Genomic DNA, 18,492 nt, shown 5'->3' with positions numbered 1-18,492 from the left:
CATTGAAGGCTAAAACTAAATAATTGGTGAACATATCTCATCATGTGTGTCTTGTTTTCCATTTGAAGGTTATTGCATGGTACAAATTGGGGACATATCCTGCATTATCTTTAATTGCTTAAATTTTGAAATAATCAGTGCGCCTGTTACTTTATCTTTTAAAGATGTGTTGAAACTTTTGTAATAAAATACTTGTAAAAGAAAATATCCCAATAATAGTAAGAAAGAGTGACATTAGATTCTTGTCACTTACAGTATTATCGAAAATGATTTTTGGCAGTGTTTAAGATTTTGGTTCATGAACTGAACATGTTTGGTCATTTAATGAGGCAGGTTCATGAACACAGCAGAAATAAGCGAATGACTATGTACTGGACTGCAATAATGAATGGGGATAGAAAAATACCACTAACCAATGCCACTATTACTTTATATTTTATCTTGGGTGTGCAAGTAACCTTTTCAGATGTTACAATTCTCAGTGTAAATCTTTATGGTGAGATTTGTTTTAGGACACAAGAAAGACATGTGTTCCTAACTGTATTTTCTCCACATTTTAATTGCTCGAGAATTCCGTAGTAATAATTAATTTAATCAAGTATTATTTGATAGAATCCATTCCTATATATATATATATATATATATATATATATATATATATATATATATATATATATATATATATATATATATATATATATATATATATATATATATATATATATAAATATTTTTTTATATAATTTGTATTCTTATTTTATCTTTTATAATATAATTCTTAACTGATTTCTTTTAAAATATATTTTTTAACTAATTTTTTTTAAAATAACCACTTTGAAATATTTTATATAAAATTGTAATTTTTATTTTATTTTTTCTTTTTATATATTTTTATTATATTTATAGTTTTTACATTTAATATGCAATTACTTTTTCTTATTTTCATTATTTTTCTCTTATATATTACCTTAATTATTTTGCATATATTATTAAGTTATTACTTATAATAAAATATAAATATTTAAAAATACAGAGAAAAATGATAACACCTATATTTATATTTATGCCAGTATAAGAATAATGTTCTTTTAAAAGTTTAGATTCATAAATCATGAATTTATACTTCTACAAAGTTAATTTGAAACGTTAATTTAAATTTAGTTAGATTATATAGTGTATGTATTAAACTACGTGTTAAACCGCTAGTCAATTTTTATTTATTGTGTTTTCTATGATCATATCAATTCAATAGATTTTGTAAAGTTAATAATTACTAAATTACATAAACCTGGGTCATGCATTATTATAATTGAGATACTAGTTACTTTTCTATTGATCTCTTATCCTTACGTCAAATGGTTTACAAATTATAAAATTTTAAATAATAAACAATCCAAATAATTGTAAAATAATATAGTTATTATTGTATGTATCTTAAACTTTACTAAAAGTTATAAATTCACATATAATTGAACATTATGACTAATAATCGATTATTTAGATCTGTAAAATTTCTCACACACAAAAAATAAGTAATTTTTAGTGGATAATTCAATAATCATATATTTAATAATGATAATTATTTAATCAATCATTTCCGTTTCAAAAGTTTTATAAAGTTGATTTTTGAAATATATCACACATCATTATTGTAAAATCAAATTTTACTCCTTCAACTTCCATAACAATAAAAAATACTTTGTCATGAAATAAAAAAAAAATTATTTTTTATTAATCTATATTAATAGCTATAATTTTTCGTAAATTATATCCATAATATAAACTTTAATTATAGTTATTATACTAAAAACTCTTTAAAAGAGTTTTAATTATATAAAGTAAAATATTTTATTTTTGAAAATAATTATATTATATATTTAAAATTAAAAGTGACTATTATGATTTAGTTGTGATATTGTGATTGCATATATGTTGACAATTATCCACTCAATTAACACATTTATGCCATACAAACATAGACATAACAAAGTATAACATGAAGAAACTACACATATTTGAAAGAAAAAAACAGTTGGAAGTTGAGATTTTCTTTTATAATAGGTGTTGAGACATGTCAATCTTCACGGACCTGTCTAGTAACAAAATAAAACCGTATCCTATTTTATTCAATGTGGGAACCAACAGGACCTAAAGCTCTTCAAAGATAATTTTAGAAACATCGAAATATTAATAATAAGAATATAATATAATGATAAGAAAAACAATAATAATTTGGAGAAAGAAGAAAATTTGGATGGGAGGTTGGTGGTGGGGATGATGAGAGAGGGACCAGAGGTGAAAGAGAGAGAAACTAAGAAACGAGACAGAAAAAAAGAAAAATTCTGACATCGAGAGAAGAGAGAGAAAGGAAAAAAGCGTCTCAACGAAGAAGATGGTCGAAGAGAGGGTCCTCTGAGATCATCCGGAAAAGGCAGCAATAGAAGAACAATAGAAGAAAAAAAAAAGAAAAAAAGAGGAAAACACAATAAGAACTTCAAATTTTAATTTGTTTTGAACTTTTGCTGCCTTTTTATCTGTGTCTCAATTTGCCCCTACCTGTCACCCCTTCTCAACCAACATTATATTTCCTTCCTATGCACAACAAAATTATCGCAAGAAGGAGTGTTCTTTTCTTGCACCTTTTTGTCTCTTTTGCATGGTAATTCGCTTTCTCTGTTAATGCTTCATTAATGCTACCTTTTTCTTTATATTTTATTGTTCGATAACCCCAGAAAAGTTCGCTTGCTAGTGGTATAATTCCTTTTTTTTATTGCTGGGACGTATAGTAATCTTTTTGAAATTCTGATCATTCTATTAATTTTCACATTGATAAAATTTCTTTCAGCTCCACCCAGAGATATTGAGTTAAGCGGGTTATGTATTATGTGGAGAAGGAGACTTGTAACAAAGAGATAGCATCACAAAAGAAATGAGAGATCCTGATCTGATATTCAGACCCAAACCTTAGTTTTTCATGACTTCACCTTAACGTAAAACTTTCCCTAGTTAGTGAGTTTCTTTTGCTTCATCCCAATCCTTGCAGATCGAAGGGTTTCTCTGCATAAAATACCTGGAAATTTTGGATATTATATAATATAGCGTCCTGGCTACCGTGGAATATAGATACTACCTTAATCAGATTTTGGCATCGGCTTCACCAAGAAATGGAACTAAGATGGAACACATTTGGATTTTGTCTAAGAATTTATATTTTCTTGTTTTCACTGTGGGGAATCCGAGATTGTTGGTCCGTTAACGATGAAGGTTTTTTCTTGAATTGTTCTTTTCAAGTTTTCATTCTGTACAAAAGCGTGTGTCTTTCCTCGTATCTTGATTCTGTTTTGTTGGTTTTATTGCGAATGGAAAATTCAGGACTGGCTTTGTTAGCGTTTCAAGCGAGAATAACCAGTGATCCCTTTAATGCTTTGGTGAATTGGAATCCCAATGATTGTGACCCTTGCGGGTGGTTGGGTGTTCATTGTGTAGATGGTAAAGTGCAAGTCTTGTAAGTTATTCCTTTTCATTTCCTTTCAATTATTGTAATAGTCCATTTTTCTCATTTTTATCTGCAAATATTTTTTTATTGCCCCGTGTTAAATAAATCAAAACTCTATTAAGTCAATGTGCTGCATAATTTTGTTTTGAAATTTATGCCTTTCTATTTTTATAGGGACTTAAAAGGGTTATCATTGGAAGGGACGTTGGCTCCTGAGCTTGGCAGACTTAATCATCTAAATTCTATGTAATGGATCTTCACAATCTCTCTAATGTATTTTTTTTATCGTAACTCTTGGTATTTTCTTTCCCTTTTTCATCAGGTGTCCAATAAATCTTCTTATTTAAACAAAAGTTATTACATTTGACTCTGTTACACTTTCGAAAAGATTTAATATTCTTTGCAACCGGAATCTATTTACATTAACTAAAAGTTGATCTTTTTTGCTGGTGAATAGCTATTTTATAATACAAGTTACCATTAGTATTGACAAGATGATGAAAGGATGAGTTTTGCATGATCCACTGAGTTATAATCACCAAATGTTCGATACCTGCTAGTGTTTACTGTGTTTTATCCTAATCTATCTTATTAAAGTGTTTGTATCATTTTCCCAATCCTTGATCAGGTTTTGTCTTCTTATTTCTTAATGTCAAAACATAGATGCCTTTTGTAGTGCAATAATTTTACGCATTGGGTTGGCGAAGATTGGTTATAATTGTTTTGTATTTGTCCTCTTCAATCTTCTATAGGTGATGTCGTTTTTCAAACTTGCACATAGCATCTTTTATCTCATCAAACAAGCCAAAATTTAATTAAAAGGCAATAATTTAAATCTTTTAAATCAAAATGAAGGCCTACAAGGTTACTTTGTTTTTAATGACATTATTGTGAAGCATTTCTATTTGGTTAGTTTAATTCCTTACTTGATTTCACTTCATTTTGATGTTGATTACCTAATAAAATATGTCTAACTTTGCATTTTATTATCTTTCTGATACGGATAAGCTTACTTTGTTCCTTTAAAATAGTGTATTATGCAAGAATAACTTTTCTGGTGCCATTCCCAAAGAACTTGGAGATTTACCCAAGCTAGAGTTATTAGATTTAAGGGAAAATAATTTGTCAGGAAACATCCCAGCAGAAATTGGCAACATGTCGTTATTAAAACACTTGTAAGTTAATTCTCTATTTTGTGTACATATTTTATTAGGTTTATAGTATTCTTCAATGAATATTTATTTTACCCTAGGTTGCTTTGTGACAATAAAATCGAAGGCGATGGTGAAGATTGGGGAAAATTCAAATTTCCTTCGAAATCTCTACTTGTTGAAAGTTGTTCATCACATCTGACAACTTTATTTTCCTGCATCAATAGGAAATTTGGACACTGGCAAGCATTTCTCCAAGATGTTTTTTTTTTTCTAACCAGTGGCCTTAGTAGTTTCATTGCATGTTTTCCTTCCATCTGTATCAATAATCTAGAGCAGTCAATGAGAGACAACAAGTGTTCTTCTCTCTTTTAAATCTTGTCCTTTTGTAGAACCAAAATTTTTTACATTCTCATTTAACTGAGTAACATAAGTCCCAATTACTTAAATTTTGTTCGTTAAGAAATTCTGTAGATGGTTTTAATTTATAACTCTGTATGTTTTTTATGGATGACATGCAGTGTGTGGCAACGTAACTTCAGCCAATGTTACAAATCAGATTCATTGATTATTCTAACCAAAGCAAAACTTAAGAAATTCGCCAATGCCTTTGCTTGGCCACTGTACGTAGATAACTTATGGCAACATCTTAACCTTAGTAAACACACCTTCTGTTCTGTTATCATGTTCGACTCACTAATTAAATATTTTTCTTTTCTTTGTAGATTCAAACTAGGGAAGAGTGGCTCTCATGGCAATGAAAAAGATTATTGTGACATTCTGCCCAGTGAGTGGAGAACCTTCCAAATTTATGCCAATGTTAAGAATTTGAAAATGCTACTTATTGACATTCAAAGTATGTCTCGAACAATGTAGGTTCTGATGTGCCAAAGATAGCCCAAAATGTACCAGAAATTGTTAGTTCTACACGTCGTAAGTTACTTCAGTCTAGTGGTAATAACCTTGCAGCTGTACCTTTCGATGACAAAACACCAATAGAGTTTAGCACTGCTCCAACTACCTTCAGTACTGGAGCTATTCCTGCTGTTCCAGATGCCACTGAGAAACAAAATCAGCCTGCACCCTCAGATCCTAATGCTCCTGACGATGCTTCTGATGAAAATCAATCACAAGATGCTTCCGATGGAAATCAAGAAAGTCAACATGTAAATAATGGTGCTTCTATCTGGAAGTGGATAATTATTATTCTTCTTCTGCTGGCCATTATTATCATAATTCTTTTATACATTATGCGAAAACGAGCCGCAAAAGTAATAGGCCCCTGGAAGACAGGAATAAGTGGACAGTTGCGGAAAGCGTTTATAACAGGTAAATAGTTTTTTTCTTTTAATTCAAAGTATAACTCTTACTTGAATAATTACCTTCTTCTTCTTTTGTATATCATAACCTTCATGATTTAAAAAGTAGCAATTTGTATTATGCCGTATGAAGTTTTTTTCCATAAAAAAAAAAATTGAACTTTCTTAAGTGAGTTATTAGTTCAATCAAGGACTGACAACATTGTAATGTCTTGTCATGAAATGTAGGGGTGCCCAAGTTGAATAGAGCAGAATTAGAGACAGCCTGTGAAGATTTTAGCAATATTGTTATTGATTCTTATGCCGAGTGCACCATCTACAAAGGAACATTGTCTAGTGGAGTTGAGATTGCTGTAGTTTCTACTCTAATTACTTCTTCTAAGAATTGGTCAAAGAGCATGGAGATAAGATACCGCAAAAAGGTTTTCTACTTATCGAGTCCATAAAAATAAATGGGTTGCATTAACAATTCCATTGCAACGTTAAGAGGAATTTTGTTTTCATTTTTTTGCTATTTTTTTTCTTATGTGCTCCAGATTGATAATTTGTCTCGCATAAATCATAAGAACTTTATTAATCTTATTGGCTACTGCGAAGAAGAAGAACCATTCACTAGGATGTTGGTGTTTGAGTATGCTCCAAATGGAAACTTATTTGAGCATTTACATGGTACAACTATTTGTTTTAGTTTTGCTAGAGAAAAATGGATTTCATCCGTGTTGTTACAACTAAAAGTTATGTATGTTTTATGTGTTGTTATTTTTAGTTTCGCATTTGGAACGTATTGATTGGAGTGCAAGGGTAAAGATTATCATGGGGGTTGCGTATTGCCTCCAATACATGCACCATGACTTAAATCCGCCTATGGCACAGAGCAAGCTAGCTTCAAATATGATATTTTTAACAGATGATTTTTCTGCTAAGGTGCAAAGACATGATCTTCTCTTCTTTTGTTTGTTTTCATTACACGCTAACATCCAAGTAACACAGTTCTCCATTCCATTGTTCATTCAGATTGCAGAGGTTACTTTTAGACATATTGTGTCACCAGAGAGCTTGGGTGATTCAAATAAATCTGATGATGGGCCATCCGACAAGAATATTGAAACCAATGTTTACAAATTTGGAGAGTTATTGCTGGAAATCATCTCAGGGAAATTACCTTACTCGGAAGAACATGGCAACCTAGTGGACTGGGTAAGTTTGGAAATTGATATGTCTGCTAACAGTTTAAACTGTAACATTGTTAATATTGATGCATTGTGATAAATATTATAGGCTGCTAAGTACATAAACGAGAAAACAAACCTCAAAGATTTGGTGGATCCCAGCCTCGAATGTTTCAAGGAGAACGAACTTCATTGCATTTGTGATGTGATCCAAGACTGTATCAAACCTGATGTAAAGTCAAGACCAACAATGAGGGACGTGACTTCCAAATTAAGGGAAGTGCTTGGTTTGTCACCTGAGCAAGTGGTCCCAAGACTTTCTCCACTCTGGTGGGCTGAATTGGAGATCCTGTCAGTGGAGACGACTTAAGTTTCATTTTACTCTCTTTTATGTGCTTCAAGTCTCTCTCTTTGACCTCCATCACCAACCAGAGTGGAAAGTTAAGATATCTACTCAAACAATTTTTTACTTCCTTCACATCGTTCTTGTTCTTTTCTAAGTCTTCATCATTAACACCTTAGATACTTATGTCCAAAGGAAACTGTATTATGTTGTTTTGCAAGAAAGGTATAATAGATTGTATTTTTGTTGAAGGAGTTAATGTAAGGTGTAAAACTTCCAACATGTGTTGGCATAGTAGCCCCCAATGAACATACAAGTTTATATATTAATGTTTATTCAGAAAGGAAAATAATATTTCACACGTACATGATCTTGTGCTAATTATTATAAAAAAATTATCCATATTCACCAAAAAAGTTAACAATCTCTTATACTATACATTTACACAGAAAATAAAATTGATAGATTTATAGGATGTATGATAAAATCAAGAGATGTCTATCATTACTTTTATTACAATATATAAATTTTGTAATAATAAAAGAACAAAGATAAGAAGTGTGTAAGATAAAAATTATAATGCCAAAAGATCAAAATTGTTAATAAAAATAAATTGTGTAAGATAAAAAGTAAAAATCACATGAAAAGGCCAAATTTGTTAATGAAACACTTACTATACAATACACACACTCAGTGTACATCTACTCACTACTCTACACCTAGATATAAGATATACTCATTTTTATACAAAATATATATATATATATATATATATATATATATATATATATATATATATATATATATATATTTTAATATAATTTTTTTTAACATAATTTACATATTTTTTTCCTGATTTATTATTTACTTATTATTGTATTAACATACTTCAAATCTAATAAAAAGTAATAAGTGTAATGATAAAAAGTATATGTTAACATATAATTTTCTTTTCAACAACAAGCTCACCTTTATCCATGAACAGTGACAATCAGCAAACGTTGTTGTTTGTTGTATGAAGATGGTATATCTGCAAAATGAACTTAATAATCCTCAATCTTCCTCACTCCCTGCAAGCTACTCCACATAAACTACTTCTAATTCAATAACACGTGTTCCTATGACTCACGTTTCTCTCTAACTCTCAACAACACTTATATGTCACTTTTAATCCTTCATGTTTTTACACTTTATTACATTTATATATCAATCCGAATATTATAATTTTTATATATTCCTATTCGACAAGAAGTAAAAACTAAATTTGAAAAAATAAATATTCACTGTATACACCAATAAAATATGAATCTATTATACTTGTTTAAGCCTAACCTGGTTCACTTGTTAGGTTTAGAAGAACAGGTTAGGCTTAAAAAAAAGATTAACATTAAGAAAATTTGAGTTCAATTAGATAAAGAATTAACGCACCACTTTCTAATTAATTTTAAAAACAATAAATTAATAAGTTTTGGTCTTTATGATGTTTCACTTTCTTATTTCTTATTTCTGTACAAGGTTATTTCTCTATAAGTTGGGATTTAAAGTTACCCTTAAATTTTTATTTTTATATAAAGTGGTATTTAAAATCACTCTTAAATTTTCAACATAATGATTAGTGGTTTGTAATAAAAATTATCAATAAATCAGTAGCATGATTATCACATTTAACGTTACTAAGTGAAGTAATTTAATTAAATTGAAAGATATTTAATTTAAATGAAAAATTGTTAGTATAAACTATTTATTTGATTAAAGAAATAAAGATTAATAGATTATTTTTAATGTAATGATAAAATTGTTTTAAGTATATTTTTTAAATATAACTATTTTATAATTAAAAAAATTAGTTAAAAACTGAAAATAAATTATTTCTTAAAAGATATTAATAATTTAAAAATATTATTATTAATTTCAAATAATAATTATTAAAAAATCTAACAAGTAAAATATTTTAAAAACCAAATATAAGATATAAAGAAAAATTGGTAATTTATCAGATAACTAACACAAACCTACTCCTTTCTTGAGGTTTCATATTCAATCTTTATTTTAAAACTTTCGTTGTAGATCATTACAAATAATCAAATACACACAATTTTTATAAATCTCTCAAATCAAACCCTATATATAGCTACAAATTTATCTATTCCAAACAATGCATAAATTTCCTGATATATTATATGTATTCTAATAGATACATTTTATAACTTTAATATATTATTTGGGGTAAAAGAATTGAGAAAAGTGAAAAAGAAAAATCGAAATCTTCTACCGTAGCCAGAATGGTTGCGAAACGATCGAGAAAAAGAAAACAAAAAATCCCAATCTTCTATGTGAAAAATAACATATCTAACCATTTAGATTTGTCATGCACTTCAACATAACCTTTGTTTTCCTACTAATACATGTTAATAACTTTTTTTAATAATTTTTTTTAATAATTTTTTTTAATAATTTTTTTACAGTAAATTATGTTATTATTTTATTGATTCATATATTTAAAAATGAAGATATTGAGTCTCTGAAAAGTGTATGAATAAGGTTTTGTATGTTAAGTTGGGTTAACATACAATTGTTGTTTGTTGTATGAAGATGGTATATCTGCAAAATGAACTTAATAATCCTCAATCTTCCTCACTCCCTGCAAGCTACTCCACATAAACTACTTCTAATTCAATAACACGTGTTCCTATGACTCACGTTTCTCTCTAACTCTCAACAACACTTATATGTCACTTTTAATCCTTCATGTTTTTACACTTTATTACATTTATATATCAATCCGAATATTATAATTTTTATATATTCCTATTCGACAAGAAATAAAAGGTGTGGTGACATCACGTCGAGACGTCACTTTCTCGGGATGCTCTTTTCAACGTCAGTTTCTCGTGAAGGTAAGCATTACAGGGACTTATTTTTAGTGTAGAAACTGAAGAACACTTGTTTTGTTCTATCCTGTTTCAGAATGTTTATGTTTGCGTAGCTAGGCGTGGTTCCTCAGTCACGCACCACCTTGCACCGCCGCTCAAGCCATTTCCGTTTGTTGTGCTGCTCATGCACCCACCGACATTTCACAACGCAAACAAATGTAATAAAAAAATGCCTCTACCACTCTCTCCCTTGAACTCCTCTCTCACATCTTCAGCACTAACCATCCTACGCATCACTACGCTACCATGTGACAACCTAAGGTGCTGTGTTGCGGTTGACTTTGCCTTTTCGTACCACATTCTTAAGAGGCACAGTCCATTATGAGTTCTCTAAGGATGTCTTTCATCTGAGATTCTGTTTAATTATCAATTATTAATTATAAAAAAGAAAAAAAAAACGTATAAACAGCAACCATATTTTCTGTTTTTTGGAACAGAAATAATATAATGATATATATTCATCAATCATTTCTCCTCCTTTTTCTTACAACATTGAAAAGAAAAGAAAACAACTTTGCTGCAAGTACAAGAGTACTAGCAAGCACAAACTAAACAACAACATTTTTTTGTTTCAACGAAGAGGAAATTAACTAACTAACCAACCCTAAAGGAGATGCCCACTTTAGTCTTATTCTTTCTTCGGCTAGCTAGTTCCATGGATAACACTTCACTTGTCTTGATTCACACTGGGCACGGCCCCAGCGGTGTCCTTCTTCTTCGCCCCCCAGTGCCTGAATCGCAGCTGCGTAGTTATATTCGCCGCCAGGAAGTCCACACTCTGCATTGGACTAAGCAAATCCAACACCCCTTTGAGTGTCTTGAGCCTCACGCAATCGGAAGCCTTCATGACCGTCTCCAACCCTTCAAAAACCTCCTTCACTGCCACTTCGGCAACAGCATCCGCCGAACCATTGGCACTTGCGCGGCCCGTGATTTTGGCCAACTGCACCATCTTGCGGTCCGCCATGGCCACCTGCTGCCTCTCCATCTCCCTCTCCACCTTCTCCTCCTCCATCTTTACCCTCATCTTCAGCTCCTCTATCTTCTTATTCTGCTCCTCCGTCAACACCAAAACATTCCTGTTCTTCAGATTCTCCACCTGCCTGAACACCGTGGACGGCTTCCACCCCGACAACCAAAGCTGAGCATGCTCCAAAGGGTTCAGCCAGGGTGGAGAAAAGAAAATCAGAACGTTTCCATGTGCAGCAGCCCATTTGGTAGTGTAGTATAACTTCAAATGGGTTGTGACTGTTGACACCAAAGCTTGCAGCTCTTGTTGAGTCTTGACCACCTCGGTTCTCTGGTTGGACACCTGCATAAGCTGTTGGAGAATATCCTCAAGCTTCCCATTCCACCTCTGGAAGAAGTCAGGGAATCTTTCCACCCCAGGGTTGGCCATTAGAAAGAAAAGTGAGTGAGTGAAGAGGTGAATAGAGAAAGAGTGTATGTGTGTATGTAAGGAGGGGAGAAGGGGTGTTTATAAGGAGGGGGAGGATGGGTGAGGTGACCAGATGGAAAGAGGAGAGGAGGACACGCAGGGAAAGAGTGTGGAGGGGTAATTGGGTGCATGGCTTACGCGCAGCAATTGCCTACTAGTGGTATCAAGGAGAGTTTGACGCTTTGCGAGGAGGGAGAGGGAAGGTATAAGGGTGTGGCGCAGCTTTCTGAGCCTCGGGTCTTTGACCGTCTTGGAGAGCCGTGGTTAAAGTTTAACCCACCTCAAGGATAGTCGACGTGTCTTTTTGGGAGGAAATCCAAATTCAACGTGGAAGCTCAAGGCTGATCGGATTCTCTTTCTCTTCAAATTCATCCAGAGCTACTGTTGCATATGTTGGCCACATCCTTCACCATGCTACTTCTCTACTATGTAACTTTTCTGTTTTTCTTTTCTTTTTTACTTAGAACTTATAACTTGGTTGGAAGTTTCACGTTGATTATAAATAAAATGAAAACTTTATGTACAAATTGATTCTGTGAGAATGAATTAAACTTAAAAACTACTTTCTAAAACCTTATTATTAAAGCCGGATTCTCACAAATATTTACAAGGAGATGATATATATTTTAATGTAAATTGTGAACACACACTATAATAAATAAATAAATAATCAATAAAAAATAATACATGTGCTGGTCTATGTTTTTGGGTGAGCTGGTATGGTAAGACTGATCAATTTCTTCCTTCTTAAAGTTAAGACATGATATCTATGTTTTTATTGTTTCTTTCATTGTTCCATCTTGCAAACTTATTTTTTATTCTATGAAAAATTGTTTTTTTTTATTTCTAATTATGTTACATGAATGACTAGGGCTAATAATTCTCAAATTTTAAGTTTGTATAAGTTATAACATTATATATTAGGTCACTTAAATTTTAAGATTGTTTCACATACTATGAATGTGTTATGTTTATATTTTTAAGAATTCTATTTTCAAGCTCTACAAGACATCTTATTATAAAAAAAAACTTATAATCTATCTTTTCTTTTCCTTTAAATATATAGATACCTTCTCCAATCCCGTTGACATATATTCTAAAATATACATAAATATATCTAATATAGTATAAATCTCATGCTCTATATAGAATTTGAGAAAATGGTTGAACATATTACAAACTAGTGGTAAATAGTTTACTATCTTTTATAATTTGTTTAAAGGTCATGACATCATTAATAGGCTTAATTACCTATATATTTAGGAGAAAGAGAGGAAGGAAACATATGCATATCACTTGGGTAGGTCTTTTAAAGTTAGCCAATGCTTCTGTACCTCTCAAATTCTAAGCAGCGACCTTTTGTTATGAAAGTTTAATATATTCATCCCTATAAAAACCCTTTGTCTAAAACATCTACATCTTTTAATAGATAGGAAGAGTTGCATTACTATCATCTTAACATATGTCATTTTCTGGTTTGCAAAGTAAGGAGGTGAGAAAATTCACCATGAAGATATACTAATTAACTTCTCTATCACATTGGGAGTTGAAGAAACCTACTGCTAGCGTGGGCAAATATAATTAGTATACATATACAGATGATTCAATATGATCCAAAGCTTAGGACCATGCAATTGATGCTCTTCCTTTCAACTCAATAACTCAAACTCCCGCATCTCAAAGTGAAAATGACTTTTTCGGTTTGTTCCAAATCTATGAAGGAAATTAGACTGTGAAGGAAATTAGACTGTAGGGAAAATGACCATATTCTCTGCACCTATAACATATAAAACCACAGACGCACCACCTCTTCCTCCAATGCTATGAAAAAGCTTAACGAGTCTCGTGAAAAGAAAAAACAAAAAAAGAAGGAGAGGAGGAAGCGTGGCAGAGTGATTGGATGCATGGCTTACGCGCAGCAATTGCTTACTAGTGGTTTCAAGGAGGGTTTGACGCTTTGCGAAGAGGGAAGAGAAGGGTGTGGCTCAGCTTTCTGAGCTTGAGCCTTTGACAGTGTTAGAGAGGTGTGATTAAAATTCAGACGTGTCCTTCTACTGGCAACTCAGATTCAACGTGGAAGCTCAAGTCTGATTGAGATGCTCTCTTTCAAATGGATTCAGGAACACTCTTCAATACACTGCCCACATCCTTCACCAACCTTTATACAAAGGACCAAATGCTTTTATAGATGTATTTAGTAAAACTAATTATCCCTTTAATAATTGATGTTGTTTCCATAAAATAATCTATATTAAAATAATATTTTTATTTATAAAAAGCTGATCTAAAAACAACTCCAATTATACTAAAATTCTTTCAAATACATTGTGAAGCAAACGACACACGCTCTGAAGCAAACGACACGATCATGCACAACAATGTTTAAATCACAGAAAACTTTAGGAATCTCGTGAAAAGAAAAAACAAAATAGTGATGTCTCGTGAAAAGAAAAACAAAAAAGGGAGAGGTGCTGATTGAGATTTCTCGCTTCAAATGGATCCAAGGAACACTGTTACATATGCAGGTCACCTCCTTCGCTAAGCTAGCTATCTAGTCCTCTCTGCAATACAATCTTTTTACTTCGATCCTATCGAAAGCTTATGTATTAAAAATTATGGAGTTAAGATGATTTTTTATATTTAATGTATAAGATTTATATTAAAACACTTTTTTTTATTTGTTAAATACTCCCATTCATAACAATTTTATTAAATTTACTTCTTAATATTGATTGTATGTGTGTTTAGTTTCAGTTAAAAAGAAATTAAATCCACCTTTGCTTCTAAATTTTGATGTTTTGGAACTGTTGAACTGTTATATAAACTGGTTGGTTTCAAACATCTGCAGGTGGTTAGGATAGGGAACACATTTCTTCTTTTTATAGCTAGGGTTGGAAACCCTATTGTTTATTTAGTGAGAAATATTTTCTGAAACCATTAGATATGTACAAATATATTAAGAGTATTAATCACTATGTTTTTATAAATTACAATTTCAAAATATTTCTTGACAAAAATAAATTTATTAAATATTTTATTTTGCATTTTTTTAATGATAAAAATATTTTTCAAATAAATATGATTTATTGTTGTTTTCTTTTCTTAAAAGTTTGTGACTTATATAATCTTATAGGCATTTTGGCACACCAATACAAATAGAATTCAATAAATGAACTGGGAAAAACACCACTGCCTAATATGAAATCAGAAATAATTGAAAAACAACAACATTTTATGTTACTGCATTCTAAAATGTTTCTAAACATTCCATCTTATATCCATTTATGCAGTAAAGAAGTATGAAGGATGAAGTGTGAAATTATAAAATAATAAGAATAATTAAAAAGAGGAAAGGTGAAAATATTAGTCCCTCCACATCATGAGCAGAAAAGAGGAGGGAAAATTTACAAAAATCAACCCTACCTCTATAATAAACATACATGGAATAGGATTTAATTTTGTTGGTACATGCATCAAAGTGAAAGTTATACATAGTTGTTAAATTAATGTTACAATTATAATTTGAATGTATATAATATGATTTAATTTTATAGATGGGAGGTGAGTGTAATTTGATACAATATAATTTATAGATTTACACAAAAGTCCTATTCAACCATTCATTAGATATGATCTAAAAATAAAATCTAATGAAAAAATGACACATAAAAGTATTTATATATATATATATATATATATATATATATATATATATATATATATATATATATATATATATATATATATATATATATATATATTATATCAAAATCATTATTATTTTTAGTCAGAAAGTTTATTCACTTTCAGTTCTTTTATTTTAATTGAAATACAGTTATTTTTATTGAAATATTAATTATTTTTATTTCTTAAAAATAAATATTTATAAAAAACTAAATTTATATATAGAAGTATAAAATTATATTTAAAAATTATTTTTTCTTTAAATTTATATAATGCTATAAAATGTGATTAATAAAATAATTTTTTAAAATAAATTACTATGTTTTATTATAATGCACATTATTGAAATTTTATCCCATTTAGCAAAACAATATATGGAGCAATTTATTGTAATGAATAATGTAACTCTCCAATTTGAACTGAATACATGTAAACTGAAATTAAAATTTAAAGAATTTTATATAATTACTTGAGTTTAATTACAGTAAATTTGGTGTTGCAATTTATAATTTCATAATTGTGGAAGGAAGTGCATAAAATATATATGATTATGGAATAAAAAAATAGTTTTCTTTATTAGTGTATCTTAAAAAATAAATTAGGTAAATTTGAAATACTAAATATGTTTTTGTATATTATTTGTAGTTAAGTGTCTAAATACTTTTGTGTTCACTTAAAAAAAATTAAATAAAAATATTTGTTTATGCTTACTTTTAATTTAAATAATAAAATATTATAACAGTAATATAAAAATTATATATAATAGAAAAAATATGACAAAAAAGTTATTTTAGGATAACTTCTTTTCCATTGCTAATTTAATAAACTGATGTATTAATATTAAGAAGTACAAAAATAATATGTGCAAAAGAAGGTATATTGTAAAAAAAAAAGTTAGGTAAAAAAAAAAAAACTAGTATCAGTGATGACTAGCAAGATGGATTAATCAAGGGAAGAGACATGACTTAGAAGAAAAAATGTATTATGGTCTTTCACATTTGATGGTCACGTCCCATATAGAATACTTTCAATCCATGACAAAACAAAAGAAAATTTTGACATATTTTAAGAAAGATATAAATTTTATGTGATGCATGATCACTAGACATGTTTTCGAGATTAGATTTTTTTTTTCTTTAAATCCGGTTTTTAATTGAAAGTGTAAAATTATCATGTTCAAAATTAATCTCTCTCTGTAATCAGTTAATTCTAATGTATCCAATCCCATTTCCAAATAAATAGTTACATTTTTATTGAGTATCTCCTTCTTCTAGTAAGAAAATGACAATTTTGTTGTTATTATTTTTCTTAATTATATTTAATTTAATTCTTTTTAATCGACATTACTGCAAAATTGTTTGCGTACCAATCTTCTTTCTTTCCCAAAATATCTATATTTTTTCTTTTTCTAAAAACAACTCACATAATAAAAATAATTATAAATTGTATATGTATATAAATTTAATTTAATATTTGATATGCATCATTCCTTGCACAAGACATCTTAAATAACTTTTTTTAAGCCTATAATTTCATCAAGAATAAAATTAATATATTAATCAACTTCTCTAAAGTACTTTTTATTTAAAATTACACAGGTTTCTCAGGAGTTATAGAGTTATAGAGTTTCAGCTAACTAATTTTATATTCTGAATTTTTTCAAATACACCAGTTTTTTCCAATAAAGTAGAGTTCGGTAATAAGATAAAATCAATATAATAAAAGAGAAAAGAAAGAAATATATAAATTTTAAACAGTTAATATAAAGAAGATACACAATGTATAAGAGAGGATGCATAGTCCATAAGTCCTATACATAATGTTGTTATATTCAATCACCTCATGACTGAAAAACACCACTCAATTCATCAACTAAAGAAAACTTCATTTAATTCATGAGAAAAAAAAGTACATATTTTGAGAAAACTATACATTTTATGTTATCCACACATATGAAAGAAATTCAAAATACTTTTAATTTTTTTTAATAGAATGTACAAAATTATTAAATGATCTGATTGATCTTCAAAATAAATCTCTCTGGATAACCAATAAATTTAGGTTTTAAAAAATTATTTTAAATAACTTATGTATTAGAAAATAGAGAAATAAAAAAATGAATAACTAACCTAATGTTATTTTACATTCCATTTCCTATAAATCTAACCTTATTACTCATTTGTTTTGAAATATTATATAAAAAATTGTAATGAGAAAATTAGGTGAAAGATAAATATTTTCAATGTACAAAAAAAAATAAAGAAGGACTAAGAATTTATCGGTCAGATATTCAAAGTTATGGTATATGTACGTTTGATTAAAATTCCTACATCGAGAAAAGGACCAAGTGAAATGTTGTCTTTAATATAAAATGGTAGAAGTGTGTTGGTACAAAGGAGCCATGTATTAAGTACAGTGCAAATTATTCTTTAGCCTTAAATAATATAATGTACTCTATATTTGAAGTGGTATATGCTTATTTTTTTTCATAGGATTCAAATTATTGGGTCTCTTAAATTTTAGGTGAAGTTTTCATTGTGACTCTCTTTTATAGGAAGAGATTAATTATTTTATTGATAGTAAAATTCTTAAATTCATAAGATAATAAAAATTTAAAAAGGAAAAAACTAAACAATAATGAGTCTTAATTTAATTTGAGGGGTTCCATCACCAACTCATCTTCTTTGGTCTTCCAACATTGTTGGCCCAATGCTAAATGCTTGAGTGTGAATTAATGAAGCTTCTCCATGCACATTTTTCTGTTCTTGCAAAGCTAATGTAATTCTTTTTGCACCTCTAAAGTAATACTTTTACCCTTTGGAAAAAAAAACATAAAAGGGAATTAAATGTTACTAAATATATTAAATTTTTACCAACTAAATTTAATACATGTAAATGCTATATTTACCTCTTATAGTTACTTCTACATATTTTTCTTCTTTTTCATTGTCTTTTTTAT

The 18,492-nt window shown here is 29.4% G+C and overlaps 2 protein-coding genes across 3 annotated transcripts; one reads left to right on the top strand and one right to left on the bottom strand.

The window, feature by feature from the left end:
* The first annotated feature begins 2,240 nt into the window (after positions 1-2,240).
* Positions 2,241-7,832, top strand: LOC108342064 (protein MALE DISCOVERER 2). Of its 2 annotated transcripts, XM_052879698.1 has the most exons (13): positions 2,241-2,659; positions 2,846-3,264; positions 3,373-3,505; positions 3,671-3,742; positions 4,528-4,671; positions 5,169-5,270; positions 5,373-5,434; positions 5,524-5,976; positions 6,195-6,388; positions 6,503-6,635; positions 6,733-6,890; positions 6,981-7,163; positions 7,245-7,832. In XM_052879698.1, exons 2-13 carry the CDS (start codon positions 3,165-3,167, stop codon positions 7,503-7,505), a joined length of 1,995 nt encoding a protein of 664 aa, XP_052735658.1. In that variant the 5' UTR covers positions 2,241-2,659; positions 2,846-3,164; the 3' UTR covers positions 7,506-7,832. The 2 variants fall into 2 exon arrangements, with proteins under 2 accessions (XP_052735658.1, XP_052735659.1); XM_052879699.1 differs by lacking the exon at positions 5,169-5,270.
* A 2,996-nt stretch (positions 7,833-10,828) lies between these two features.
* Positions 10,829-11,882, bottom strand: LOC108342233 (protein DOG1-like 4). The gene has a single exon (XM_017579976.2). It carries the CDS (start codon positions 11,808-11,810, stop codon positions 11,079-11,081), a length of 732 nt encoding a protein of 243 aa, XP_017435465.1. The 5' UTR covers positions 11,811-11,882; the 3' UTR covers positions 10,829-11,078.
* Positions 11,883-18,492: the final 6,610 nt, after the last annotated feature.

The sequence above is a fragment of the Vigna angularis genome, chromosome 6, assembly GCF_016808095.1.
Source record: "Vigna angularis cultivar LongXiaoDou No.4 chromosome 6, ASM1680809v1, whole genome shotgun sequence".
Classification (NCBI taxonomy): Eukaryota; Viridiplantae; Streptophyta; class Magnoliopsida; order Fabales; family Fabaceae; genus Vigna; species Vigna angularis.
The sequence above is the reverse complement of the archived record's forward strand: the minus strand, read 5'-3'. Positions and strand labels throughout refer to the sequence as shown.